This window comes from Kogia breviceps, chromosome 8 (assembly GCF_026419965.1).
Source record: "Kogia breviceps isolate mKogBre1 chromosome 8, mKogBre1 haplotype 1, whole genome shotgun sequence".
Lineage (NCBI taxonomy): Eukaryota > Metazoa > Chordata > Mammalia > Artiodactyla > Physeteridae > Kogia > Kogia breviceps.
This window is the reverse complement of record NC_081317.1, coordinates 944,383-971,950: the sequence shown is the minus strand read 5'-3', so window position 1 is coordinate 971,950 and position 27,568 is coordinate 944,383. Positions and strand designations below refer to the sequence as shown.

Here is a 27,568-nt window from a genome sequence, read left to right as displayed (position 1 = left end):
GGCCTCACAGCCTGTGTCGTTTACTCTGTCCTTGAACACTCTGCGTGGCTTTAGATGCTCCCCTTGGAGCGGGGCTGCCCAGTGTGCTGTGTGACCTAGGTAAGGAATCTTGCCTCTCGTAATCTTTCCTTCTCTGCAAAGTGGGGAGAGCCGTCCCCATTTCCGGGTGCTGGTAGCAGATGAGACGTTGTTCTCAGGTATTTAGAAAGCCGTATTCCACAGGAAAGAATCCAAATTGTCCCCACTCTCCTTTAGCAGATGAGAAACGTCTTGTCCTCAGGTCACACACTTAGCAGCAGTGTGCTGCCCCTTTTTTCTGGTCAAGACCACTGCTTCCTTTCTAAATATTTCCACTCGTGTGTGTCCATGTGCCATAGGCTGTGCGTATTGCTTTGTTTGGTGGTGAAATTCACATAAGATAAAATTCACCGTTCAAACCATTTTAAAGCTTACAATTCAGTGTCATTTGTACTTTGTAATGTCGGGCAACCGTTGCCACTACCTAGATCTAGAACATTTCACTACTCCGAAAGGAGACCTCGCAAGCCTTCCTACCCTTTAGGTGAGCGGCGTCTGTTTGTACTTTTTCTCATAAATGTAACCCACACTGGAGCCCACCCCCGCGCCTGGAGCCAACCCTCTGCCGGAAGCGCGAAACGCGCCCCCAGGAGCAGCCGCGCCAGCGCAGGCGGACTCTGCCTAGAGAGAGTCCGAGGGCGACTTAAGTACCCTAGCCGCGTCAGCTCCGCCCAATCGGCGCCCGCTGCGGCTCCCTGCGCGCTTCTGGTAGGCTGTTGTGTCAGTCAGTCAGTAGTGAGGGCCCGAGGCGGGAGGGGCGGGGGAGAAAGCTGGCCAATCGGCCCCCGCTGTGGCTCTCTGCGGACACTTGGTAGGCTTTTGTGTCAGTCCGTCAGGAGGGAGGGCCCGAAGCAGGGGGCGAGGGAGAAATCTGGCCAATCGGCGCCCTGTGTGGCTTCCTGCGCGCTCCTGGTGGGTCCCCACATCAGTCCATCAGGCGGGCTCGTGGGCGGGGCGGCAGCGGTGGCGGCGGCAGGCGGGCAGATAGTTCCGGGCGCGCGGCGGCGGTTGGTGAGTCGCGCTGCTGTGGTGGGGGTCGGGGGTCGGGGGTTGGGGTCGAGGTCGAGGGGTGGGGGCGAGGGGCGCGGGGAACCAGGAGGCCCGGCGGGAGGCCCGGCCGCCGCCGCGCGCGGGCCTGAGGGGATTTCTCGGAGCCGGAAACTGAAAGTCGGAGCGGGCCCCTCACAGGAAAGTTCGCGAACGGCGGGGCGTCCACGGCGGCCGGCCCGGGTCCGCGCGGGGTCCACGCCCCCCCGGACCGCCCCCGAGCCTCGGCTGCGGCCCGCGGCGCCCTACCCCTTCTTGCCGCCGAGGGGCTTCCTGCCCCGTTCCGGGTCCGGACGGGCTCCGCAGGCGACCTGGACCTCGGGGGTCGCCGCTTGTCGCTTGCTGCCCCGGGCCCTCTCCCCGTGCGCCCGACCCCTGTGAGCTTGGGTCTTGTCCGACGGTGACACCGAGCCCCGAGGTGGATGGGGAGGATGCAGGGGTCTAGGGAGCTGCCGGGGCGGACGGAGCCTGGCGTGGGGACTCAGAAAACTGCTGTGTTTGCGGGGCCAGACGCTCCCTGGAGGCAGAGCGGGCTCCTCGTGAACCGGACGGTGGGAACGGGGGCGAGCTGGGGACAGCTGCGCCTGTGACAGCAGCCGCTCCGCCGGGCCTTGAATCTAGCAGAGCAGGGGGCGTGCCAGGCCTGACGCCGGGCCCTGCGTGACTCAGGGGCCACATGTCCCCGGCGAGGACGGCAGCGTTTAACAACTCAGTTACTGGCTTTAGGTGGAGGTCCCAAGCAGCCCAGAATTGTTGTTTGAGTTTTTTTTAACAGCTTTATTGCAGTGTAATTTACATACCGCAAAACTCACCGTTGCTTGAATTTCAAACAAACAAAATCCTGAGCAGTGCTTTTTTGAAAGCCTTTTCTAAGGAGCAGAAGCTTTCAGTGCTTTTCAGCAATAGCGCCTTCACACATTCGAGCAGCCACCCTCTCTGATTCCAGGCCCCAGCCTGGCCCGTCCCCCACCTCAGCCCCACGCCTGGGTACACAGCCCAGCCCCCCTGAGGCTGCAGCTCCCAAAGGCCGGAGCTGTGATTTGGGCCTCTGTGCTCTCTGGTCCTTTGGCTTGGGACAGCCCTGAGTGCACCTCCTGACACACCCTGGCCGCGCCATGGGCCCTTCCGGTGTCCCCGCTGTGTCCCAGACCTCTGCCTCCTGAGGTTGCGTTGTGCCCTGTGGCCCTCGCCTGTTGATTGCATCGCTAACGGTGCTGCCCAGTCTCCCCAGCTCCATGCGTGACGCGCAGCAGGAGCCTGGAAACATCCACGCGGAGCGACAGATAGAGTGATGGCCACGTGTGTACGTCACTGGCTCGCTAACTCTGGGGAGACAAACACGCATGTCATTCCTCTAGAGACCTGAAGAAATGGGTTGTTTTAACAGTGGTAAACTGCGGACTAGAGCACAGAATGTACAGCCATCACTTGGTGCTGGAGAAAATGTTTTCTCCGGGAAGAAGAGGCCTTCTGACTTAGTTCTGAGCCAGGTGTGCGCTCCCCTTTGGCAGTGAGAGGTGCCAGCCTGCCTGCCCGCCCACCCGCACGGTCAGCACACCGGCGCGGACTGGGCACGGTCCAGCAGGTGGGTTTCCACTGCAGGGCAGCGCACACATGGGCCAGGGGAGGAAGGTCCAGAGAAGAAAACCCGGAAAAAATGACCCACAGGTTCCGCAGATCATGCCAAGAATGGGGTGCACCCCTTCTGTCTGTTCCTGAGTCCACTCCTGGGCTGATGCCCTGCCCTCCTTGTGTCCTGGGCCTGCTCCTTCACGGAGATGGGTGAGCACCGCTCCCTAAAGGCCTGGGCTGTGTTATCAGACGGAGGACACGTCCCTGTTCCACAGTGCGGCTGAGCCTTGGGGGTTGAGGGGGGCAGGCTCCGCGGAAGCTGCCCCCTGGCTCTGGGCAGGAACAGAGTGGCCACGGTGTTCCCTGCAGGGCCAGCAGGCGGTGGAGATGGCGTTTGGGGCAGGTGTTCTTGGGCACTGGCTGTGATTTAGGGAGGCGAGTACACAGCAGCGGTGGGGGTACGGGGTGAGTAGTGGAGGTGACTTCAGTGCGGGCTCCAGGATTGAGGTGCCCTGCTTTGTGTGGGGTGGCGCCCGGCTGGGCCGGTGGTGCAGCATGGAGGAAGGGTCAGACACAGGGGTATAGGAGCCAGTGACCTGCGGGAGCCTTGGGAGCACGGAGGGCACTCCTGCACCCCCCATGGGCCCGGGTCCCTCCTCCCTGCCTCCAGGCCCGCAATGCTGCTCGGGCCGAGAAATGGTGCGGAGAGGCAAGGGTTGTTCAGGAAGCCGAGCAGCAGAGGCCCTGGAAGCCTGGGGGTCTGAGGGAGGAGCCCAAATCCCCAGCTCGTATTTAAGAGCCTTGGGAAGCTCCTGCGGTGAGTCAGGTCACAGTAGACGGTGGCCGGGCCCAGTGGTAGCAGTGTGGTCAGGTCCTGGATGTTTGTAGCAGGTAGAGCCGTTGGATTTCCTGGCCCGTTTGAGGTGGGCGTGAGGCGGGGCTGAGGCCTCAAAGGGGCAGAATCCTTGCGTCATTGATCAACATCTCCCTGTTGACGGCCCCAGTTTTTCATGAGAATCTGGGTGTGTCGATGGCACGAGTAGCTGCGAGTGGGCGCGGGCGGGAAGGGACGGCGCAGCATCTGCTCTGTGCTTTAGTGTAAACGGTTGTTGGGCGCTAAGTTGGTACCACACCACTTGGCATCACGTTGAGCTTGAACGAGGATGAAAGTAGTGTCAACGATAGCGTTCACGTGGATCTGAGGTCCTGGGGGGCCGCACTCGCACGCTGTGTGCGGTCACAGGTCCCTGAGAGTTGCTTAAGGAGTCTTGGACCTGGGGGGCCCAACGTGGCACGCAGCAGGGGCAGCTGTCAGTGGAGCGTGGATTTGGGGGAGTTCGGTCCTTGCTTTGGGGCATCCCAGAGGGAAGCTCCTGGGTTGGACCCATGTGTCTGCTGGCAACAGGTGGTCCCCAGCAGCCAGGTGCTCCGACACCTGATGTGATGTTGGCTTGGGCAGCAATGTACCCCTCTGAGAATTAGTCCCTGACCCCCACACACCGGGCTGAGGGACAGTGGAGCCCAGCTGCCCAGCGGCCTCTGGCTCAGTGATTTCTCACAGGGACGGCTCTCTCCCTGGGTCCTCCTGCTCTGTACCCAGGCGGCGCCTGGGCTTGGGAAGGGGGCCTGCAGCACGGGAAATGGCAGAACAGCGGTGGGGTGCCAGATGTCCCCCACTCTCCTGGGGGTGGGGAGGCAGGAGGGAGACGCAGCCCCGCCTTGGGGGGGCTTCTTCTTTTTTTTTTTTTTTTTTTTTTTGCAGTACGTGGGCCTCTCACTGTTGTGGCCTCTCCCGTTGCGGAGCACAGGCTCCAGACGCGCAGGCTCAGCGGCCATGGCTCACGGGCCCAGCCGTTCGGAGGCATGTGGGATCTTCCCGGACCGGGGCACGAACCCGCGTCCCCTGCATCAGCAGGTGGACTCTCAACCACTGCGCCACCTGGGAAGCCCGGGGGGCTTCTTTTGTGTTAAAACCAGTTTTTGAGGTTATTCTGCCATTGTTAATATTATAAAGCAGGGTTATTCTGGATATATGTGCATGGGTGTACCATAATTAGGGATTTCACCATGTTTTTTTCGACTCTCCAGGAATAGAAACTCCATCTCTTTCTTTTTAAAATGAGGTATACATACAGCAAAATACACAAATTCTAAATGTACGGCCAGATGCACCTGTGTCCACATATACAGTCATTCCTCGCCTTCCAGAAGCCCTCGCATCCCTCAGGCAACACGGACCCTCCTGCATGAAAAGCTTCTCTGTTTCCCTTCTCACAGGGTTTCTGACTCCAGATGTGTGGGTTTGCCCACACCACGCAGTTCTGCCTTTCTTGATAGATGCCGACTGGGCATCCTGCAGTTTAATTCAGTTGTGACACTGGCCGCCAGGAGTTAGCACAGACCCCTTGTGTTAAGGGTTTGGTCGCACAAGGCTGCCCCCACCCCACTTCAGATGCCAGTGGGGAGGCGGAGCCTCCCATACTTCTGACTGACCGACTGTAAATTGAGGGTCCCCATGACTCCCTCCTTGGGGTCAGTAATTTGCTAAAAGGGCTCAGAGAAGAAACACGCGTAACAGCCCTCTGGGAGAGACACACAGGGCTAGGTACAGGGAGGGACGCGGAGCCTCCACACCCTCTCCAGCCCCGCCTTCCCAGCACCTCCACATGTTCAACCAAGAAGCCCTCCAAACCTGGTCGTTCAGCGTTTTCACCGGGGCTCCGCTCTGAAGGCAGGATTGAAAGAATCACTGGTGATTAAGTCAATGGCCAGTGTCGCCACCCCCACCCCCCACCGCACAGATGGGGCTGGTGGTGAAGGGGCTTCTGAATAAACAAAGGTGCTCCTCTGTCCCCATGGCTCAGGAAGCCTAGGGGTTCTGGGTGCTTTGTGCCAAGAACCGCAACGAAGACCCAACGTCTGTTGTATCCCAGTTCCCAGCCCCAAGGGTAACTGCTGTTCTAACTTCTATCGTCATAGGTTAGTTTCGCCTATCTTCGAGCTTCAGGTAACTGGAATTACCCTGTAAATAATGTTTTGTATCTAGTAGAAATGCCGTTTCAACAAAATGCAAGTTTGTTGTATAAAGTAAGTGCATTCACGTCTGGAGCATATTTGGGGAGTGAATTAAAAGTGTGAGACCAGGGCCGGGCCGTTTGGGAATACTCGTTCGCACTCCCAGGTGAGTTGTGTGAATGGATGTAGTTCTTTTTTACCACCTCGTCTGAGAGTCAGGATTTGGAAAATAAACTGGAAGCTTGGAAGGACCAGTAGGGGGTGTTGGTTCCATATTGGAGGCTTGTAACATCTGACCCCTAAGTACAAAGGCTGCCGGTCGCCCAGCCCCCAGCCCTGTGTGACTGCAGGTGGGTGGAGTGTGCGGCGCCAGGAGGGTCTGAAAGGGCCAGAGACGCGGAGGTTTCTTCTAATGTTTGGGCAGGTGGCGCAGCAGCAGCGGGTGGCTTTCAGCACTGAGTTTGGGCGCTTTCGAGTCTGTATGATCTTTTCCCTTACAGTTCTTGAGGGTTCAAGTGTATAACTGTGACTTGAATAAGACATTTAAGGCCTTAAGCACTGAGACCTCCTAGGGCGTGGCGGGGGCGCCCTCGGACTGTGTGGCCGCCCGCCCTCCTGCCATGTCAGGTAGCCGTGACCGCTGAGCGGGGAAGACGAGGCCCACTGTGTGTTGGGGCCTTTTCCCTCTTTATTGCTCAAAAAAGAGACTGTTTGTGGTTCTTTTGTGTCCAACAGGAGTAAAGGTCCATATGGATTAATAAAATGGGCTCAGTCTGCTGCAGAAGGTGTGGTCAGTTGGCCAAAAAGTGTTTCCCGCAGGCCGGCCACGTTCGGGCGGAAAGTCATTGCAAAAGAAGAAAGTCTCTCCTGACAGGTCCCCTGGAGACTGTGTTTGAGGTTGGCAACGTGAAAAGCGACACCCTCATCCTCGCGCCTTGCACGAGCTTCATTTTTTATTTTGCTTTCTGGCCCTGCCTGTGTAAAACCTGGCTGCAGAGGCCTTTGCGTTTCATCTTGTTTATTTTGTTTGTCTATTTATTTATTTATGGCCGCGCTGCGGCTCGTGGGATCTTAGTTTCCCCAACCAGGGATTGAACCTGTGCCTTCGGCAATGAAGGTGCAGCCTAACGACTGGACCGCCAGCGAATTCCCACGTTTCATTTTATTTAACACCTTATAACGAATACAGAGTTTCGACCTAAAGAAGGTGGCTTTTTTTTTTTTCTAGTTATATTCAAAAATAAAAACTCCTCTTTCTCATGTAGTCTGGATCCATGATATTTTAAACCATCAGGGTTACGAAATCAATTTAGTAGCATGACCAGAAAAAGAGGGAAGCTAGGAACATGATGCCTCTCACGCGGGAGGGGAGTGCACCTTCACGGGCCTGTGTTCCAGACGCACGCACGCGTGTGGCCACCACAGCCTGACCCTGAGCTGCCCTGGCCCACACTGGGGGCGCGTCCGTGAGCTCTTGGGACTTTTTGTTCACATCGTCCACCAAAAGGTTTTACTGATAAAGGCACTTCTCACGCTTGCACATCTGTGTTGTGAGGGCTTGAAGGAATGAGATCCCTCAGCTGTCGAATGGACAGATGGACCCTCCAGGGGCCAGGCCTGCCAGTGTGAGGAGAGCACGAGAGAGGCAGAGGTGTGCCCTCCCGAGGTGCCCGGGCACAGCGTCCCTTCTGTCGGTGGCTGTAGGCAAGAATGTAGGTTGTGAAACGTCCTGGGAGCTGTGGAGGGCCCTCCGAGTAAGGCCTCCTGTGTTATAGACCCCACAGCTGATCGAGAGTGGCTTTGCCCAGCAGCTAGGGGACGACACCGTCTGTGCTGTCCCCTCGGTGTCAGGCCAGCTTAGGACAGTGCACGTGGCCTCCTGTGCACGGTTGCTGCCCAAGCAGAGCCGCCCCCCACCCCGCCCCGCAAAGGGGCAGAGTTTCATAGCATCCTGACTTGACCATGCCCAGACCCCAGAGCAGACGTGGGTGTGTGTGTGCTGGGGGCGTGCGGGGGCAGGGAGAGCTCTTTGGGGATTTGCACAAAGGGCTGGGGTGGCCTGCCAGGGTACTGCACGATGAGCAGGTCTCTGAGCGAGTGGGGGACCTTCCCCCCGCTCACCCCTCCAGGTTACCTGGCCTTGGCGGCCTTACCAAGGCCCGGTGGGCGGCAGAGGGCAGCTCTGATGTGAGAGGGACCCTGGCTGGGGGGATGGGAGCAGAGCAGCAGCTGCACGCAGGCCGCACCCGTGTCTTGGGGCTGAGGGTTGGTACGGCCGTCTCCTGGGCCTGCCCGGGGACGTCGCCTGCCAGGCTGTCCGACGTTCTAAGGACACTTTCACACCTGGAGCCTTGGGGAGACAGCCGGGCACAAGGATTGGGGTCTGCGATCACTGTCAGGTGCGAGCCCGGCCAGCTGGCCTGGGAGCAGAGGCCCGGGCCAGGTGGCCACAAGGACCTCCCGCCGGGCCCAGGGCTGTGGCGGGCGTGCGGGGGGTGCTCACTGTCTCAGCCTCAGCCCCGCCTGCGCAGGGCTCCCCGGAGCGCTGACGTCCTGCCTCTCAGAGGCCTTGCACGTCCCCGGACCCGCCGTGACACACTGTGCTCTCCCTTAGGGCTTGGCCTTGGTGGGGCTGCGGTGCTCATGGCTGCGGCCAGCGCGACCCCTCCCGGCTCCCTGGACCTGCTGCAGCCTGGCTTCTCCAAGACCCTCCTGGGGACCAAGCTAGAGGACAAGTACCTGTGCTCGGCCTGCAGGAACGTCCTGCGCAGGCCCTTCCAGGCTCAGTGTGGCCACCGCTACTGTTCCTTCTGTCTGAGCAGCATCCTGAGGTAGGGACGCCGGGAGCGGCCAGGAGCGGATGCTGACGCCCGCGTGGCCCAGGGCTGCTTTGGTGTGGGGTGAAGTCAAGCATCTCCTCAGAGTCTGTTTTCCCTGCTTCTCCTTGTCTCTGGTGGGAACTGGACAGTTTAAAATTGCCTGGAGGCTCCCGCTCCCTTCGTGCTGGGCGCCCGAGTCCCTGTGGGGTTGGGAGGTGGGGCCTCCGGCCCGTCAGCAGGCGGACAGCAGCCCCTGGTCCTGGCATCCGTCTGCGCGGGTCACGTTCAGACGGGCCGGGGTTTGGGGCTGGGCTCCGAGAGTCTCGCGCGGTGTGCCATGTCCGCTGGCCGCCCCTGTGGCCGACAGAAGCTCCAGAGCCCGAGCCGTGGCGTGGGCCTGTGTTGGCAAGGCCTTGGGCCTCCCACCTTCCACGGTGGGTTTCACATTGCTGCCTCCCCCTCTCCCCACCAGCTCCGGGCCCCAGAACTGTGCCGCCTGCGTGAACGAGGGCATTTACGAGGAAGGCATCTCTATCCTGGAGAGCAGCTCGGTGAGTGAGGCGTCCACGCTGACGGTGTCAAGGGAAGAGGGAACCTGGCAACGGCCGTGGGAGAGGCGCCCCGGTCCCGAGCGTCCCCCCAAGGCTCGTGGTGTGGGGCGCCAGGCGGGTGGGTGGCTGGGAGGGGGCTTACCTGAGGGACGCTCTCTCCCCAGGCTTTCCCGGACAATGCTGCCCGCAGGGAGGTAGAGAGCCTGCCGGCCGTCTGTCCCAGCGAGGGCTGCACCTGGAAGGGGACCCTGAAGGAGTATGAGGTAGGGGCCGCCCTGCGCTGGCTGCAGCCCCTCCCGCAGAGCAGCTTCAAGCCCGCCTGACCCCCACGGAGGGGCTGCAGCTGCTGCTCCGGACGTGCCCACCTGGACTCCGGAGCCGGGGGAGCCGGGCGTGAGGCCTGGGGTGGGGTGCTCGCCCTGTCTGGGCTGTCTCCTGGTGTGTCCGTGGCCGCGGTCCTCCGGCCGCAGTGCGGTGGCGGTGAGCGGCGGTGTGTGCGGGGACCCTCGTTGGGCCCCGAGAGTGCCGCGTGGGCAGGAAGTTAGCTTTCTCGCCGACGGGACTTTGTTGTCCTTCCTCACTTGGGTAGTGCTGACACTGGAAGACGCAGGGGCAGCCTGCACGTCCACTCTGGGGTCACAGGAAGGCATCTGGCCGGGGACAAGGGCAGTGGCCGGGTGCATATCTTGCAGGCCTGTCTCTGCCGTGTGAGTCTGGCATGTCGGGGTCCCTGTGTGCTGGGCCTCCGGCAGCTGAACCTGCGGCTGTGAGCCTGGCTGGACGCTCTTCCTGGTGATCAAACGCCCTTAAAAATATACGTCTCCAAAAAGGTGCCGGCGCACGAGTGTCCCCGGCAGAGGGCGGGACACACAAGATGTGCGTTGGCCGTGCCGTGGAATAGTGTCCAGTCGTGAGAGGAAGGGAACCCCGCCCCAGGCTACAGCGGGGACAGACCTTGGGGACATCACGCTGAGGCCACTCTCAATCAGCTTTGGGGTCTCAGTGAGATGAGCCCAGCAGAGAAGGCCAGAACCTGCGGGAACCAGCCCTGTGAGACGGGAGGTGGAGTGGAGGCTGCCCGGGCCGGGAGGTCGTGTGCAGTGGTGCAGAGTAAGGGGCTGGGTCCTCAAGGCGGGGAGGCCTTGGTGCTGTCCCATGCGGCCGGGGCTGGAGGGGCTGGAGGGGCTGTTTGCAGGGGACCCGGCTCGCCTATGCCCAGGGCTGCCCAGGCCACGCAGCAGCCACCCTGCCGTGGGGTGGGCGCTGGGCTGCGACTGAGTCACGACACGGGAGAGCCCGTCGGCTCTGGAACTGGGATCCTGGGTTCCTGGGGCTCCTCCCTCCTGCTCCCGTCCCGGCTGCTGGGCGGCGGCGTCCCCTGGTCCTCTTGACTGACTCGCCTTCGTGGGCTTCAGGCTCTCGGTTGCGTTTTGCCAGAGGAGCAGCTTGGCCGTGTCTGGGGAGGAGCAGGTGGTCGGGTGGACAGAAGCTGGGCTTTCCTCTAACGGGCGCCTGGGCCTGGAAGCCAGAGGCCTCTCTGTGCCCTTCCGGGGAGCAGGACTGCAGTCCGTGGACAGAGGCCTCCGACGCCCAGGGGCCACCGTGGGGCAGGGGTGCAGGCAGGGGGTGGTGCCACTGAGACCCTGCTTAGCAGTCGGGCCTGAGCTGTTGTTGCCCAGTGCTGTCCGGAGAGCCGGCCTCGGGGCAGGGTCTCTCCTTGGGGGGGCGTGGGGAGCCCCAGCAGGGAGTGTAGCGGTTACTCCATGTCGCCTTTTGAGGGGACCGGCGGGATAACCCCAGCTCCCAAGTCCTCTGGGGTTTCTGCCGCCTCCCGGCCGCTAGTGCGGGTGGAGGCTTTGCAGGCCCCTGGCCAAGGGCCTGGGACCGCAGCCAGCCCGTGGGCCCTGCACCGGCCTTGCAGGCATGCGGGCTGGAAAGTCCCTGGCTGCACCCGGAGAGCTCAGGAAAGTCCCTGGGGGTTGGTCACGTGGGAGACGGGTACTGCTCTGGGTCTCTCCGTGCAGCCTTTGCCGTAGGGTAAACCTATCTCTAGCTGGGGTGAGACCCCACCTCGGGGCGCGGGGTGGCCACTTTGCTGCAGCAGTGGCCCCGCTCCCAGCCTGGAGCCAACACGTTAGCCCTTTGGGTTGCTCAGAATCAGGGCGGTGCTGGGAAATGCTGAGACTGCGGCTGAGCTCCTGCAAGTGTGCAAAGACGGGGAAAATCCTGGCCAGCCTTTGAATAAGTTTTTCCTTTGCCGCAATGTCTAGTATTTTCTAAAAACTCAGTGAATTAAGACTCCAGTTCAGTTAGCAGGTGTTTGTGGAGTGGCTGCCAGCTACATACAGCAGCCCTGGGGACTGCTCTTCTGGAAGCGAGAAGCAGGGGCTGCGTGGAAGGAACAGCAGGGAGAAGGGGCCTCGGGCTTCAGAGGAGAGGTCCGGGCGGACCTGAGGGAGGACCAGGTTGTGGGGACATCTTGCAGCTGAAAGGTGAGCAGAGCTGGATGTGCTCCCGTGTCGGGGAATCCAAAGCTGAAATGCCTACGCGTTTAGCTTGAACTCCGGTTGAATGAGTGTTGACTCCTCTGAGCGATCTGGTGGGAGTGGGAGCCGCCGGAGCAGGGCTTCGCGGGCGCTGCGTCCCAGGGGCCCCTGCTCAGTGGCAAGCGCTGTGGGGCCGGGTGGTCCGCGCTGGCCGCAGGCGTCCCTCTCCGGTTGTCCGGTGGCCCCGGGGCTCACCCTTGAGCATTTTCTGTTGCTTTGATCAGATCCAAGTGCCCTTTGGGTGCTGTGGTTTTTGCTTCACGAGCGTGGTTGTTTCCGAGGCTCCCCCGTGGCTCGGTGTGATGGTTTGTGCTGTGCTCAGTGTGGCCATACCAGGGCCCTGTCTTGGGCAGCTGGGGGTGCCCTGGCGGTCGAGCGAAGCTCCTCCTGGGCGTGGCCGCTGTGGAGCCTTTGAGGAGCTGTCGCTGGAGCAGGAGCCCTCGGGGAAGGTGTCTTCTCTGCTCCACTCCCTGTACCTGGTGCGGCCAGTCTGTGTCCTGGGGCCGGGCCTCTGCGGCAGCGTCCACGGAACCCCATCGGGTTGAGTGGGGTCACCGGGGAGGCTTGCTGAGAAGGCCGAGTTCCATCTGACGTGTGTCCCTGCGGGAGACGTGGAGCCCCCGGGGTCCTGTGAGGAGGCGGGAGTGCCACGGGCACCACATCTGAAGTCTCCGCACCCCGGCTGCTGGGAGAGCGCCACACATGCCGTGTCTCTGGGGTTCACCTGGCACCACTTCTCACTCCCCGAATGGTGAGCTTTGGCCCTGGCAGCCGAGCCTGCTGCATGGGGTGGAGACTCGGCCGGCCTGTTCGCTCGGCCTTGGACTGTGGGCCACGTGGAGACAGAGCCCTCGCGAGGCTCCTCCTTCCTCCAGGTCACTGCGGCCGCGCTCTGCGGGGGCCCTCAGCTGCCCCAGCTTGTCAGGCGCCCGGCCTGAATCTTGGTGGAGGTGCTGACGCCACGGCGTGGATGTGCTCAGTGCCCGGGCTGCGTACTTACCAGGGGTCGGTTTTGTGTGATGCGTATTTGACCACAGCTTTTAAAAAACGACAGCAAACGCACCGTCATCGCCCGTTCTCTGCTTCCCGGCCCGCCCTCTGTGCCCCTTCCCAGCCGGCGTTTCCCGGGAGCTGCGCACAGCTTCTGTCTGTCCCCAGGCCCGCGGCCCGCCAGTGCTGCGCTGCTCAGGGCCACGCCTGTCCGGGTCGGGCCCCCGCTCTGCGCTGTGAAGCGGCAGCTGCAGCTCGCCCGCCCTCCTCCCTCCGTGTCCCTCCCCGCGCTTCTTTACTGGGCCCCGCCTGACCCTTCGGAAGCCCAGGCTGGGACCCTGCCTCCCTGGCCACATCACCCTGCGTGTCCTCAGCTCCAGGAGGGCGGGGACGGGGGCTCTCAGCCTGGGTGTCGGGACGAGTGGGCGCCTGCGTTTCCGTCTGCTTCTCGCTCTGGTCCCCATGGCCTCACTTCTCTGCTCTCCGTCCACTCAGAACCTGTTCCCGCAGCCCCTCTCACTGTCCCCTCTGTGTCCCGAGGGTGGGGTGCCGCCAGTTGGATCTGGGTCCTGATCTCTGCGCTGGAGCAGGGCTGGTGGAGTGAACGCGGTGGCCCCCGTGGCCCAGCACCGAGGACGAACCCGGACCGGGCCGCGGCCGGTGGGGCGGTGGCCCAGAACCCCACGGGCGCTCCGCCGACGCCTTGCTCCCTTCGTTGCCAGAGCTGCCACGAAGGACACTGCCCGTTCATGCTGACCGAGTGCCCTTCGTGTAAAGGCCTGGTGCGCCTGGGTGAGAAGGAACGCCACCTGGAGCACGAGTGCCCGGAGCGAAGCCTCAGCTGCCGGCACTGCAGGGCACCCTGCTGCCTGGCTGACATGAAGGTGAGGGCACGCCTGGCGGGTCGAAGGCCCCTGGTGGCCCCGGGTCGGGGGTGAGCTCACGCGGGGGGACGGCAGCGTGCGGCCACGTCACCCTCGCTTGGCCAGCAGCCTCCCTGGGTTCACGCTGAACAGGCCCCGAACGCCGTGTGGCTTTATCTGAAAGGTGTCGCTTCTTTGTGAAGGGCGGGCCGCCTCCCCGTGGGTTACATCACGTCTGGAGCTTCACAGGGTTCCTCGGTGCCCACGTTTCCGGAGTCTGTCCGTGTGGGTCACGTGGATCTGCTGGGTCGGGACCCAGACGCCCCCCTGCTGTCTGCAGGTCTCTTCACCTGCAGCCTTTCCCTGTGGGCCTCTTTCTCTCTCTGCCATTTGTTTATTGGAGAAGCCGGCCGTTAGTCTGTATTTGTCTGGCCGGGTCCCTGAGGTGTTTTTCACTCCCGGGAAGCTCGGCTTTAGAGGCAGCCTAGGGCCCGAGACTTCGGGGCGCCAACCTTGCGCATCTCGTCAGGGGTCTCAGAGGTGTTCTGGCCGCTTGGGTCCCCCGCCAGCAGGAAGTCCGCCAGCCTGGCACCCGGCTGGCACTGCTCTCGGGGTGTGGGGCGCGCCTCCTCCTGCCAGTCGAGGGCAGGTCCTGAATCTGCAGGCGCCCGTGTCGCACGCCGTCTCAACCTCGGGGCTCAGGAGCATTGCTGGCCCGGCCGCAGCTCTGACGGCTGCCACGTCTCTTCCAGGCGCACCACCAGGTCTGCCCCAAGTTCCCCTTGACCTGCGAGGGCTGCGGCAAGAAGAAGATCACACGCGAGAAAGTAAGTGCTCCCCTGGCACCCCTGAGCGCTGACTAGCTTGGTGTTCAAAGCACAGCCCACACCTCGGCTCCAGGGGGTGGGGTTCCCAGGGGTGGGGTCGCGGGCACCTCCTCTTCCCGCCACCCCCCTCCCACTGCACAGCCTTGCATCTGAGCCACTTGGCCCCAGGGAGCCGGGATCTGGGCCGTTGGACTGTCGATGGCCCTGCTCTTCTCCATGCGGGAGGTCTCTGTCCTGAGGACGGGGCCGTGGCTTGTCTGTGCCCCTGCTGTGGCGACGGTTCCGCAGGCAGGCCCCCAGGCCCGCCCTGCCTGTGCTGGGAGCTGAGTCGGTGGCGGCCCGGCGGCCTCCATGCTCTGGGAGGGAGGGCATATGCTCACATGCCTGTGGGAAGCCGGCGCCTGGTCCCCGGGGAGGCAGCTGCAGTTTGTTTGATGAGGCCCCTTCGTCTCCTTTTCTTTTGAGCTTCTGAGGTTGCTCTTTGGAGATGACGCATCTCATAGACAAAGTGGATTTGTCCAATGGTTATAGTGCTCCAGGGCAAGAGCTGGGAAGAGGGTGATTCCGGAAGCTGGTGGGGCTCTGATCCTTCCCGAGCTGCCCTCCGTCGAGCAAGCCTCTCCCGCATGATGGGTGAAAACAGCATCCAGGCTAGTTTAGGTGGCATTTCTCAAGTTGTGAGCGTGACCGAGAGCCCTTTCCCTGAATTTCACCTGCGTTTCTCTTCCTGGGGAGCATCTGTGACTCCTGTGCGTTTGTTTTTGGAGCTCTTTGTACATCAGGGCTGTAAGTTGCAGTTATTTGTCCTTTCAGTTAACGGTATTTTTGGTTTTTGTTTTGGGGGGCACTTTTCAAGGTTTTTCTCATTCTTTCTGGATTTTGATCCAGAGCTGGGATTGTTTTCCGCTCCCAGGTACAGAGGAAATTCTGTTTCCTGCAGGTGTAAGTCTGTTTTCTCACATTTTGGGTCCCTGGCAGGTGGAGGCCAGTGGCTGCCCCTCCCCCTCCCCCTCCTTCCGGCAGTGTCGGTCTGGCTGTGTTTCCCTCGGCCCAGGCACTGCCCGGGTCAGCTGGCCACACTCCGGGTCTTAGGTTCTGCTCTGCTCTGCTCTGAGGGTGGCCACGGGCCAACGCCACGCCGGGTCAGCTGTGGGGGTCTGATCTCTGGTCAGCCTGCTGTTCCTCACTCCTGGCTTGGTTTGGAACCCGGGCTGTCGGCCCCCAGGCCCCAGGGCCTCAGACCGGCCTGTGAGGGAGGAGGTGGGCAGGGCTGCTCTCTGGGGCGCAGAGCCTGGGCCACGCACGAGACGGGCTCTGCGGGCGATCCCAGACGGCCCACGCGCCTCAAACACACGTGCACGCGTTTATGTGTGTGCGCGAGTGTGCACTGCGGCTTTGGGAGCGGGTCGTTGGGTTTTGTCCGGCCTGAGTGTGCAGAGGCCGTTGGGGCGGGTGCAAGGGTCCTTTGACGGGACGCTGACCCAGTCGGTGCAGGAGCAGCTGGAGCAGAGCAGGACCGGGCTCTGATGTCGGGCCCGTCAGTTTCAGGACCACGTCAGGACATGTGGCAGATGCCGAGTGCCCTGCAGGTTCCACGCTGTCGGCTGCCCCGAGATGGTGAGTCCAGGTCTGCGGCGGCGGGACCACCAGGAGCTCCTGGTTCCCAAGCAGAGGCCGGCGGGCGTGGCCGCTCCCTGCGGACACGGTCTCCACTCCACTTCCAGTCCGGCCCTCAGGTGTCCTCTGTCCACTCGTCCCCCAGGGGATCCCTGGTGCCCGGCCTTGACTGCCAGCTGCTGGGAAGCCCCAGGGTCGCAGCCCCGAGGTCTAGCCACGCCCCCTCTGCCCGCCCTCTTCACCTCACCTAAAAAGCGCACCTTTTGCTCCGCCCGGCTCTTCTGGCCCAGAGCCCGGTGGTCGTTCTGGACCCGCCTCCTGTCTCTCCCATCACGTCCAGTCTCCCAGAAGAGCCTCCGTCCTGCCTGCAGACGGGTCCTGGAGCCTCTCTGCTTCCCCGCCTCACCTCTGTGGCCTGCGTGGCCCTCCTGCGTGATCGCAGCCCGCTCGCTGGCCTGGCTGTCCTCCAGCACGCTGACTTTCCCCGGGCCCTGACCTGCCTCCTGTCTGCCCGCCGCACCTGCCAGCTTCTGTGCGGCTCCCTCGGGCCTGGGCAGCTCCCTGCTCGTGTGGCCCTCGCCCTCCTTGCCCACCTGTTCTGTGCCCCCGAGGGCTGGGCGTGTGCAGGCCCTGCAAGCGGAGGCTGGCTCCATAGATACGGGCACAGCAGCCCTCTGCTCTCAGCGACACCCCAGCAGCATTTCCGGTGGTAGCAGTCCTGGCGGTGTTGTCACTTGGTGACTCGACGACACTCGGTCTCGGTGTCCTGCTTTGTTTTTTCTAACGAGGGTGGACAAGGGCAGCGCCCCTTCCGCTCGCTTGGTACGTGTTCGACATCCTGCTCTGGGCACCGCGGTGCTGGTCATCTCCCGTTCAGGCCCGGGGATCCCTGGCGTGGGGGCCGTTAGAGGCCAGAGGAGGGCCCTAGGGCACTCGCTGCCACGGCCTCTTCGCGTCCCACTGAGGACGAGTGTCCCGTTGAGCCTGTGGATCCAGCCGGCCTCGGCCCAGCTTCCGGAAGCCTCAGGCGCGGCCGTCCCAGGGCGCAGCTCCCGGGCACCGGGCCTCACGCCGAGACCCGCCCCTTTCTTTCCACTTAGGCTGTGTGAGGCCGTCGGACTCTCCAAAGCTCATTGTGGAGCTGTGGAAGGGATGGGGCTGCAAAGCCAGATCTGTAGGGACGGTTTAAGATGAGTTTTATCCCCCTCCCCCCCACCCAGCCGCGGCCACCTCGTTTGCGGTGTTTCTCCCGTCACCTGAAACACGAGTGCGTCACGTAGGGAGGTCTGTGTTTCGCAGACGTGGTTGAGTTCAGGCAGTGACAGACACGGCGCTGGCAAGTGAGCAAGAGGGCAGGTTACGCGCGTGTCGCCGCTGCGCTCCGGGCACCGCTGCTCTATGGAGGTGTGCGGCTGCGGGGCCCCCGGGGCTGAGTGCGGGCGTCGTGCCTCGGCAGGTGGAGGGCGAGAGGCTGCAGGAGCACGAGGCACAGCGGCTCCGGGAGCACCTGGCCCTGCTCCTGGGCGTCCTCCTGGAGGCCGGGCCCCAGCCTGGAGACGGCCGCCCCCTCCTCGACCAGGGCGAGCAGGCCTGGGCGGCCAACACGCCGGACGCGGGGGCAGCGCCCTCCAAGGCGGCAGAGCTGCTGCAGAGGTGCGAGGCCCTGGAGCGGAAGACGGCCACCTTTGAGAATATCGTCTGCGTGCTGAACCGGGAGGTGGAGCGGGTGGCCATGACCGCCGAGGCCTGCGGCCGGCAGCACCGGCTGGACCAAGACAGGATCGAAGCGCTGAGTAACAAGGTTTGCGCCCGGGGTGGGGGCGCTCGCCCGCGGGGCCCAGGCCTCGTCGGGCGGGCGCTGTGCCTGAACGGAGCTCCTCTCTGAGCCCCTTCCCCACAGGGCCCAACGCGGGGCTCGGAGAGGCCGAGGGTGGAGCCTCTTCTCCAACCGGGGGGCAGAGGTGGCCGTGGGGAACGCGCCTGGCGCTTCGTGCGGGTCCCACGAGCGCGTTTCCTCCTGGGGTCGGGGGTCTCGTGGGCACGGAGCCCATCTGAGGAGCCGCTGACCCAGTAAGCCTGAGGCACCGGACACGGGGGTCGTTTCATAGCACGTTCCTGCCAGACGGAAACTGGTCTCTGTGGAGGCGGGTGAGCCCCAGGCCCCTCTGGCCCGGCGCTCCAGGGGCGTCCTGACAGGCCCCGTGCCCCCAGGTGCAGCAGCTGGAGAGGAGCATCGGCCTGAAGGACCTGGCTGTGGCCGACCTGGGGCAGAAGGTCCACGACATGGAGGCGTCCACCTTCGACGGGGTGTTCATCTGGAAGATCCCGGACTTCGCCAGGAAGCGCCAGGAAGCTGTTGCTGGCCGCACGCCCGCCATCTTCTCCCCAGGTGTTCTTCCGGAACTTGCCCTCCCCCTCGGCCGCTGCCACCCGGGGCACCCGCATCCCCGGGCTGGGGTGTGCCGCCTGCTGCGGCCGGAGCCTGCCCAGCGAGCCAGCTCCTCACCCCACCGTCACCAGCCTCACGTCAGGGTCACGTCTCGTTCCTTAAACGGCAGCCCCACCGTGTCCGTGGTCGCCCCTCTGCCCGTTGGACACGAGGCTCGTCCAGCTCGGGCTCAGTCCAACCGCAGCCCCTCTGCCCAGAGCCCCTGCCTGGTGCTCGAGTCTCAGTCCAGCCCCTGAGGCTCCTTCCCGGTTGGTAGCAGGGCCGGTGTGGGGTCGCATTGAGGGTTTCTTAAAAGTGCCGTGTCTGATTACCGCTTCCATTTTTAAGAGAAGTCCGTTTGCACGAGCAGCTGACCGCGTGCCTGGAGGAGAACGTTTCCCCCTTGTGCCCTTCACCCTGAGTGGCGTGTGTGTGTTTCCTGGGGAGGTGGCCGCACGGGCTGAGCCCTGGGCGCTCACCGGCACCTCCCCTTCTACAGCCTTCTACACCAGCAGGTACGGCTACAAGATGTGTCTGCGCGCCTACCTGAACGGAGATGGCACCGGGCGCGGGACGCACCTGTCCCTCTTCTTCGTTCTGATGAAGGGCCCCCACGACGCCCTCCTGCGCTGGCCCTTCAACCAGAAGGTGCGCGAGGCCCTGCCTCGGCTGTGCGGACACGCGGGAGCCCCTGGGTGACGGGTGTCGGCGTCACCACGCCTCAGGGCTCGGCCAGTGTCCATTGTCTCCTGGGCCGTTCACTGGTCAGCCGCTCGGGGCCGGCCGTTAGTGGTGCTGCTGCCTCAGAGAGTGTGTCCCAAGGGAGGAGGGCCCCAGGGGGCCTTGATCTGAGGGCATGGCCCAACCCTTGGGAAGCCAGAGCCCACGCGGGGGAGGAAGTGGAGGCCCGGGCACTAGTCAGGACAGACGCCATGACGACGCTGCGCAGCCCCGCGGCCCTCGTGGAGGAGGTGGCGTCGCTGAGCGCGGGGCCGACTCGTGCTTCTCCCCGAGGGCTGCTGTTCCTGGGGGTGCGGACGGCTGCGTGAGCTCTTTGGTGAGAGAACGTCCCTTAGACAAGTGGTGTCAGAAAAAAGCACACGTGGACGTGGCGCAGGGTGTGGGCTTCAGCCTGGATCCTGGTGTCAGTGGACTGAAAACGCCGGGATGGGCACAGGTGGACAGACCGGGCTGAGCCGAGGCGCCCGCGCTCCCGGCGCCCGACTGCAGACCGGGCTCCCGGCGGCTGCGCAGGCTGTGCCTCACGTGCTGTCCCCTGGGCGCTCTCCTCCCAGGTGACCCTGATGTTGCTGGACCAGAACAACCGGGAGCACGTGATTGACGCCTTCAGGCCCGATGTGACCTCGTCCTCTTTCCAGAGGCCGGTCAGTGACATGAACATCGCGAGCGGCTGCCCGCTTTTCTGCCCCGTCTCCAAGATGGAGGCCAAGAATTCCTACGTGCGTGACGACGCCATCTTCATCAAGGCCATAGTGGACCTGACAGGGCTCTAGCTGCTGCCCACGGGAGCGGGGCCACCGCGCTGGGCGGGCACCTGCGAGCTCACGTCCCACAGGCAGGGGCCACCTCCCGGGAAGGGGTTCAGCCTGAGGCCATTGGGGTGGGCTGTAGGCGCACGTGTCCCCACTGGGTGGGCCGTGCTGGTGTGGAGCCCTCAGCCCGCAGCGGGGCGGCCGGGGCCACAGTGAGGAGCTGCTGGAGAGGAGGGGCGGTCTCGGGCCCGGCTGCCGCTCCAGGGAGAGGCCTGCTGGGCCAGTCTGGCCGGGCTGGCGGGCGCGGAGGGCATCCCGTGTCCACTGCCCTGCGGCGCGTGTGGGGCGCACGTCCACTGCCCCGCTGCCCAGCCCCCTCGAGACACCTTGGCTTCCCTGTTGGGTGTGGAGGAGTCACTGTTAAACCCTTGAGTCTCTACGGTGAGTGGTGTCCATCTGGCTCTCGTCCTGGCCAGCAGTGACTCCGGCCGGGGCCTCCTGGCCTGCCGGCCTCCACGCCCTGTGTGTCGCCAGCTCCTTGAGCGGTTCCGTGGGCTCCCCGACACTGCAGGCTGGGTCGTGCGGGCCTCGGTGAAGCCAGCCGTTCTCTCTCCTGGGATGTTACTAGCTGGGCAGCTCCTCGTCCCTCAGGCCTCCCCAGGGGCTGCCGTGGGGAGGAGGGCCACGTGCGTGCCCCCGATTCTGGGCCTGTCCCGCCCCTCCGTGCACGGCCCCCGGGCCTGGAAGGGTGGCCGTTGGCTTCGTCTGTGTTTGGGACCTGACAGGTGGCGGCGTCTCCCCAGGACCAGGACTTGCCTGGCCTCCAGGTGTTTCCTTGACAGCGTCAGAGCCCGGGCAGCCTGAGCACAGGCTGGCACCTCGGCCGGACCCGGTCAGGGCCTCCGCCCGGGGCTGCAGGGTGGGCACGGCGTCCCGGCCGGCTGCTGGCCACACCCAGGTGCGCTAGTGACCAGGACTGGGTGCTTAAGAGCTGGAGGCCTTACAGAGAACCTGTGACTACATTGTCACTTCTCTATTTTGAGCGGTTAAAGAATTGAAAGGCACAGAGAATAATAAGCTCCGTGTGTCCAAAATTAACAAGTGTACACGTTTTGAATTGTGTATTTTAATTAAAAAGAAACACTGCAGAGAAGTTGGAAGTCTTTCTGCTTCCTTTCCTCTCGCCACTCCCTTCACTGGCCAAGGCACCGCCCTCACGGGTGTGGATCCTTTTCTGCTTTAACTTGGTCTCTGTGTGGTCACCCACAGCAAGGCTCGTGTACCGAGTCCTCTGCAGGCCCCTCTTCCCCTCCCCCAGGGGAACGCCTGGCGTGCTGAGCGCCGCGTGGTGGGCCGGACGCAGACGGGATCCGTCCTCCACGTTCCCTCGGCACGCGCCCTCCGCTCTGCGCTCCTAACCGGGACGGCATCCCCGCCGGGGCCCGTCCGGCCCCTGCTGCTTGTGCGTGCGCGCTGGTCGCTCCTCCGGGGGCCCCCCCTGCTGCCTGCCCGCCCACCTACTGGGGTGCTGGTCCTGTTTTCCTCCTGGTCGGAGAGAGCTCCCGGTGTTCCTGGAAGCTGGCCCTGGAGCACGTGTGGGCCGTGTGTGCAGGTGTGTACAGAGATGGAGTGCTTGGACACTCGGGTCATGGACAGTGCCACTGGCCACTTAGTCAAGAGGTCCCAGCCCCCTGCCCCCACCGGCCTGACAAATACTGTTTTCTTCTGAGAGTTGGGTTTTTTTAAATTAATAAATTCTTTTATTTATTTATTTTTTGGCTGCGTTGCGTTGGGTCTTCATTGCTGCACGCCGGCTTTCCCTAGTTGCGGCGAGCAGGGGCTACTCTTCGTTGCGGTGCGTGGGTTTCTCATCATGGTGGCTTCTCTTGTTGTGGAGCATGGGCTCTAGGCGCATGGGTTTTAGCTGTGGCACGCGGGCTCAGTAGCTGTGGCACGCGGGCTCTAGAGCGCAGCCTCGGGCTTGGTTGCTCCGCGGCACGTGGGATCTTCCCGGACCAGGGCTCGAACCCGTGTCCCCTGCATTGGCAGGCGGGTTCTTAACCACTGCGCCACCAGGGAAGTCATCTTCTGATAGTTTTAAAGTTTTGTTTTTAACGTACTGGGCTTTTACATTTGAAGTTTGTTTATATAGGGTGTTTGTGTATGTGTTTCCATCAGGTCAGTTCAGGTTAAACCAAGTAGATTGGTGAGTTTGTTTCCTTACCCTTAAAATTAAACAGAACGGTAAAATGAGAGGCGTAGAAAGGTCCTCTTCACAAGGACAAAGAGCGGGAAGAAGGTGACAGCAGAAGGGAGACTTGAGCCCGTTCGTTGGGAAGGTGGGACGTGGGCACCGGAGTGGCTGCTCCGAGGTGACCAGGGTCCAGAGAAGGCAGCGCTGGAAGCGCGTGGGCTCAGAGACTGCAGTGGGAGGGGTCTCCATCTGGGGGACTCGCCAGAGGAGCTCGGGACAGGCGCCCGCCCTGCGATGGAGCAAGGAGTGGACGTCTGCAGTCAGGACTGCAGGTGCTGGCCCTGCACTCGAGGAGTGTGAGCTGCTGTGGGGTCACTTCTGCCAGGAAACCAGGGTTCCGGGGGGAAACTGAACTCCAGAGGAGGAACCCGGGGGCGGGCCGCTGCCTTGTAACCTGGTTTAGGATGTCCCCGTCACCCGCCCCCTGCCCCTGGCAACCACTGACCCACCAGTCTCCACCAATTTGCCTTTTCTGGACATTCGTATAAGCAGAGTCGCACAACCTGGCCTTTGACGTCTGCTTCTTGGAGCATAAGGTTTTCAGGGTTCTGTAGCCTCAGGCTGAGTGACCCTCCTGCTGCGGATGGACACACAGTAATGGACTCGTGGGTGGGTCCGCCTTTGGCTGCTGTGAGCATTGTGTACGAGTCTTAGCGTGGACGTGTGTTTCCGTCTCCTGGAAGATGCCTCCGAGGGGAGCCGTGGGGCGTGTGTTTAACTATTGGAGGAGCTGTCAAGTTACCTTCCAAAGTGGGTGCACCATCTGGCATTCCCACTGGGATGTGAGTTTTAATTTATGCCTTTATTTGACCTCCTACTCCCTTGTCTTCCATGTTATCTAAATTTCAGTTCCATCTTATTTTTTCAATGCACAAAATTATCATTTAGAAACATCGAGTAGGGACTTCGCTGCTGGTCCAATGGTTAAGACTCCGCGCTTCCACTGAAGGGGGCACGACGAGTTCGATCCCTGGTTGGGGAACTAAGATCCCGCATGCCATGCAGAGCGGCCAAGAAACACAGCTTCAAGTAGAGGGACAGCATCATGTGTGCCGTCTGCTCACAGCTGACTTGTGCCCCCTTGTCTTCCTGTGTCTGAGGCTCGTTCTGTGATGCAGGCTGTGGTCCACGTTGGTGGCTGTTTCATGTGCACTTGAAAAGAACATGTCAGGGCTTCCTTGGTGGCGCGGTGGTTGAGAATCCGCCTGCCAATGCAGGGGACACGGGTTCGATCCCTGGTCGGGGAAGATCCCACATGTTGCGGAGCAACTAAGCCCGTGAGCCACAACTACTGAGCCCGCGTGCCGCAACTAATGAAGCCCACACGCCTGGAGCCCGTGCTCCACAACTAGAGAAGCCACCGCAATGAGAAGCCCGTGCACCGCAACGAAGACCCAACACAGCCAAAATAATAAATAAATGAATAAAATAAAATAAGGACACGTCTTCTGCTGTGGGTGAGGGGAGTGTCCCATACGTATCGATTAGATTCAGCTGGCTGGTAGTTGTCATGTATTGAATTGCGACTCCCCAAAAGATACGAAGTACTAACCCTCAGTAACTCAGACTGTGGCCTTATTTGGAAATATGGTCTTTACAGAGATAAGTGAAAACGAGGTCATTAGAGTGGGCTCAATCCAATATGACTGGTGTCCTTCTGAAAAGGGGAAATGCGGACACAGACGTGCACAGAGGGAAGAGGACGTGCACAGAGGGAAGAGGACGTGCACAGGCCCAGGGAGGAGCATGCCACGTGAAGACAGAAGGTTGCAGTGTTGCGTCTACAGGTCAGGAGCACCTGATGTCTGACAAACGCCAGAACCTAGGAAGAGGCCAGGAAGGGCTTCCCCCAGAGAGAGTGGCCCTGCCAGCACCTCGACCTTGGACTTTCAGCCTCCAGAACTTTGAGACAATACATTTCTGTTGTTTTAAACTTCCCAGTTTTGCGGTACTTTGTTACAGCCACCCAGGAAGCTAACACAGGGGAGGGCTCAGTTCTCCTGCATGTTGCCGCCTCTGTGACTAGTTTGACCTTTACTGAGAGAGAAGTACCTAGTCTCCAACTTCAGATGCATCTATTTCTCCTCTCATTCTGTCACTTCTTGCTTCGTGTATTCTGAGGCTCCGTTGTTCAGTGCACACACATGTAGGATTGTTATATCTTCTTGGTGAATCTACTCTTGTATCAGTGTGTAATGTCCCTCTTTTTTCTTGGTAACAGACTTTTTCTGAAATGTGCTTTACTTTGTCGGATATTAAACATCCTGTTTCTTTTCACTGGTATCTTTGTGATATACATTTTTCCATCCTTTTACTTTTCACTAACCTATACTATATTTGAGTTTCTTAGAGATAGCATAGTTGGGTTGTAGGTTTTTTTGTTTTTAAGTTTCACATTGACAATAATGTAATTATTGATATGCTAGATATAAGTTGACCATTTTGTGTCTGTTTTCTGTTGGTTCTCTCTGGGTTTTTTGTTTGCTTGGTTTTTTTTTTTTTTTTTTTTTGACCGTGCCATGAAGCTTGCAGGATCTTAGTTCTCCAACCAGGGATTGAACCTGTGCCCCCTGCATTGGGAGTGCGGAGTCCTAACCGCTGGACCGCCACGAAGTCCCAGTATTCAATTTTAGTTTATCCGTTGTGATACTGACTCTCTCTCTTTATGGTTTTAGTGGTTGTTCCAGTCTACTTGGAATCAGTAGTTTGCTCTTTAACTGGGATGTAGAAACCTTACCACCCTGGAGGCCCCTTTGTGGTTCCCCCGTTACCTCTGTGTGTGCTGGACATGTCGCCAGATGACATCATAACAAACTTCCTTTCAGCAGCTGAATGTGTTTGAAGAACTCAAGAGGAGAGTGTTTACCGTTTCTGTCGCTGTCCCCTCCCTGCTGACCGTCCAGGTTTCCTGACACCATCTCCTTCCTGTTGGAAGAGCTCCCATCGGCATTTCTGTTAGAGCAGATCATTTTCACTGGATATAGAACTCCTGGCTGAGTCTTTCCTTTTCCCCAGCACTTAAAAAATGTGCTACTTCTGGGAGTTCCCTGGTGGCCTAGTGGGTAGGACGCCAGGCTTTCACTGCCGGGGCCCAGGTTCAATCCCTGGTCAGGGAACTGAGATTCCTCAGCGCACCAAAAAAAAAAAAAAAAAAAAAAGCTACTTCCTGTGGTCTCCGTGGTTTCTAATGAGGAATCTGTAGTCACCACAGGCTGTTCCCCTGGGGCCGAGGTGCAGCTTCTCACTGCTTTCAGGTTTCTTTTGCCTTCAGTTTTCAGCACCAATTTAGCTGTGTCCGGCTGTGGAAGTCCTTGAGTTTGTCCTTTTGCTCAGCCTCTTAAATCTGTAGGTTTATATACAAACTTGGGGACGTTTTCAGCCATCATTTCTTCAAATCGCTTCCTCCTCTCCTTTGCTTAGACCTTTGCTTGCCGTCCCACAGGTCCTTGAGGCTCTGATTTTTCCTTTACCTGATCTTTCTTCTCTCTGTTCAGGTTGGACAATCTCTGTTGTCCTGTCTTCAGTCAAGTTCACTGACTCTTTCCTCTGACTTCTCCATCCTGCTATTGAGTTTGTCTAGAGCTTTAAATTTTTGGTTATTTCCCTTTTTTGTTTCTTTGCTGAGACGTTTCTATCGTCATGTCCACGGCAGTGTGTCTGACTGCTCACTCAGGCATTTTATAAGAGCCACTCTGTCTCTGTCAGGTAACTTCCACATCCTTGGCTTCCCTTGAGTTGAACATTCCCCAGCTCTTCGAGTGCTGGTGACTGTAGATTAGGCTCCGGACGTTGACTTTATCAGGTCTGGGTCTGGTTGGGCTCAGGCTCGCGTTCCCACTGCCGCACCCATGGGCGGGACCCCCCGTCAGCCCAGCCCCCAAAGCCATGCTCTCTGCAAGCTCCCCAAGCCTTAGGAGCAAGCAGACCGGCAGCTCAGGGGTGGCCCTGGACGTCACAACCGCTTCGCGGGCTGTTTCTCAAGCCGCTCCCTCTGGTCTGGTTGCTGGCACCCCGTCTGGCCTTCAGCCTGAAACCTGGCACTCCTGTTACCCCTGCTCTGTCACGTGCCCCTCCTTAGTCTGGCCGTGCCTGGGGCCACACCTGGGGCCACACAGCCCCCCGGGGGATCACCCGGCCTCTCCGCACTCGCTCAGCTTCACGAGTCCCCTTTCCCGACCCCATGGCAGGCTGGCCCAGGAACCCAGGGGGGGCACTGATGCTGCGGGCCGTGCCTTCCCCCTGCCATGGCGCCCTCTGCGGAGCCCTTGGCTGCCCCGTGCCTCTGCTCAGGTTTCTGGCCACACCTCCGGAGGGGCAGGGCCTCGAGCCAGCCCCTCACCTGCACCCAGCTCCACGCAGCTTGGAGGCTAGAGCGTGCTTGCTGCCCTCCGTCAGACCTCAGCTAGCGAGCTCTGGGGGCGGGTCCCCTGTTCCAAGCCCCGCCTCCACCTGCTCGCCCCGCCTCCCCGCGTCCTCGTTCCTCTGGCACGTGTCTGTTTCTCTGCTTTTTGTCACCCGCTTCCCAGTTCTCACACCAGGTGGACGTGGTCCAGCCTTCCTTCCGTGTGTCAAGCGTTTAGTTCCAATCGTCCCGTCTCTCCTCCGTCGGCTCTAATTCTTCCATTTCTGCACGCTCTTGATTCCGATTCCACTGCTTTGTTCTTTAGATTTTGTAGGTTTCCTTTTTAGCTCTAAATTAAACATATCTCTCGGCTTTTCCAGAAACCGCATCACCTTGCAGCTACCCCAGAGCAGTGGTGTCCGTGGGGTTTCCTGGCTCCTGTCTGAGGCCAAGCCTGGGCTCCGGGCTGCGGCTCCAGGCGGGTCCCAGGCAGAGAGCTCGGGCTCCGCGGCTGTTGGGCTCCCTTCCCTGTTCTCACCCGTCCAGTGGTTTGGAGACAGACCCAGGGGCCCAGGCTTCCCCGCTGCAGCCGTGGGGCTGGGGCTCTGTCCTCGGGGCGCAGCCGTGCCACTGGCTGGCTCCTCCCAGCACTTCGCCCTCCAGTCCAAACTCCTCCTGGGTCAGCTTCCCCGATCTCGGGTCTATACCCGGCCCCGCCCAGCCCCTCTGCCTGCGGCCAGCTTGGCTCTGACCCCGCAGGCGACCGGGGCAGCCTCTGCTCACCCTGCCTCTGGCCTGGAGGAACATGCTGTCCCCCAAGGCCCGTCCACGGCGCCGAGTGTGGAGCCGACGGCAGTTCAGCACCATCGCTCCACAGGCAGCCGGGCTGCACCTCTACCCCGGGGTGTCCCGAGATGGACAAGTGGGCCAGGTGAGCCCCCAGGATGGGCCTGGGCCAGGCCTGAGGATACAGCTGGGGCCACCCCCGCCCCTCTGCTGCCACCTCTGCTGTGTGTCCGCATTGTCATGCGCCAGGCCCCAGAGGTCTGCCCCTGCCCCAGCCAGGGCACCCCCTTGAGGACCCAAAGCCCTGAAACCGCCCCCCCCCCCCCCGCCCCGCCGCCTG

The 27,568-nt window shown here is 61.3% G+C and overlaps 2 protein-coding genes across 4 annotated transcripts in view; one reads left to right on the top strand and one right to left on the bottom strand.

Moving 5' to 3' along the window:
- ABCA2 (ATP binding cassette subfamily A member 2) overlaps positions 1-27,568 on the bottom strand; it is a 133,466-nt gene that overhangs the window by 36,801 nt on the left and 69,097 nt on the right. The gene's annotated exons all lie outside the window — the stretch shown is intronic.
- On the top strand, positions 1,009-21,618 carry TRAF2 (TNF receptor associated factor 2). 3 transcript variants are annotated; one of them, XM_059072902.2, is made up of 11 exons: positions 1,009-1,089; positions 8,327-8,543; positions 9,004-9,082; positions 9,247-9,345; positions 13,341-13,502; positions 14,234-14,308; positions 15,851-15,925; positions 17,382-17,726; positions 18,137-18,314; positions 18,853-19,001; positions 19,649-21,618. In XM_059072902.2, exons 2-11 carry the CDS (start codon positions 8,356-8,358, stop codon positions 19,865-19,867), a joined length of 1,569 nt encoding a protein of 522 aa, XP_058928885.1. In that variant the 5' UTR covers positions 1,009-1,089; positions 8,327-8,355; the 3' UTR covers positions 19,868-21,618. The 3 variants fall into 3 exon arrangements, with proteins under 3 accessions (XP_058928885.1, XP_066896352.1, XP_066896353.1); XM_067040251.1 differs by lacking the exon at positions 1,009-1,089 and adding an exon at positions 6,448-6,609; XM_067040252.1 differs by lacking the exons at positions 1,009-1,089; positions 8,327-8,543; positions 9,004-9,082; positions 9,247-9,345 and adding an exon at positions 12,249-12,379 and having other exon boundaries at positions 13,114-13,502.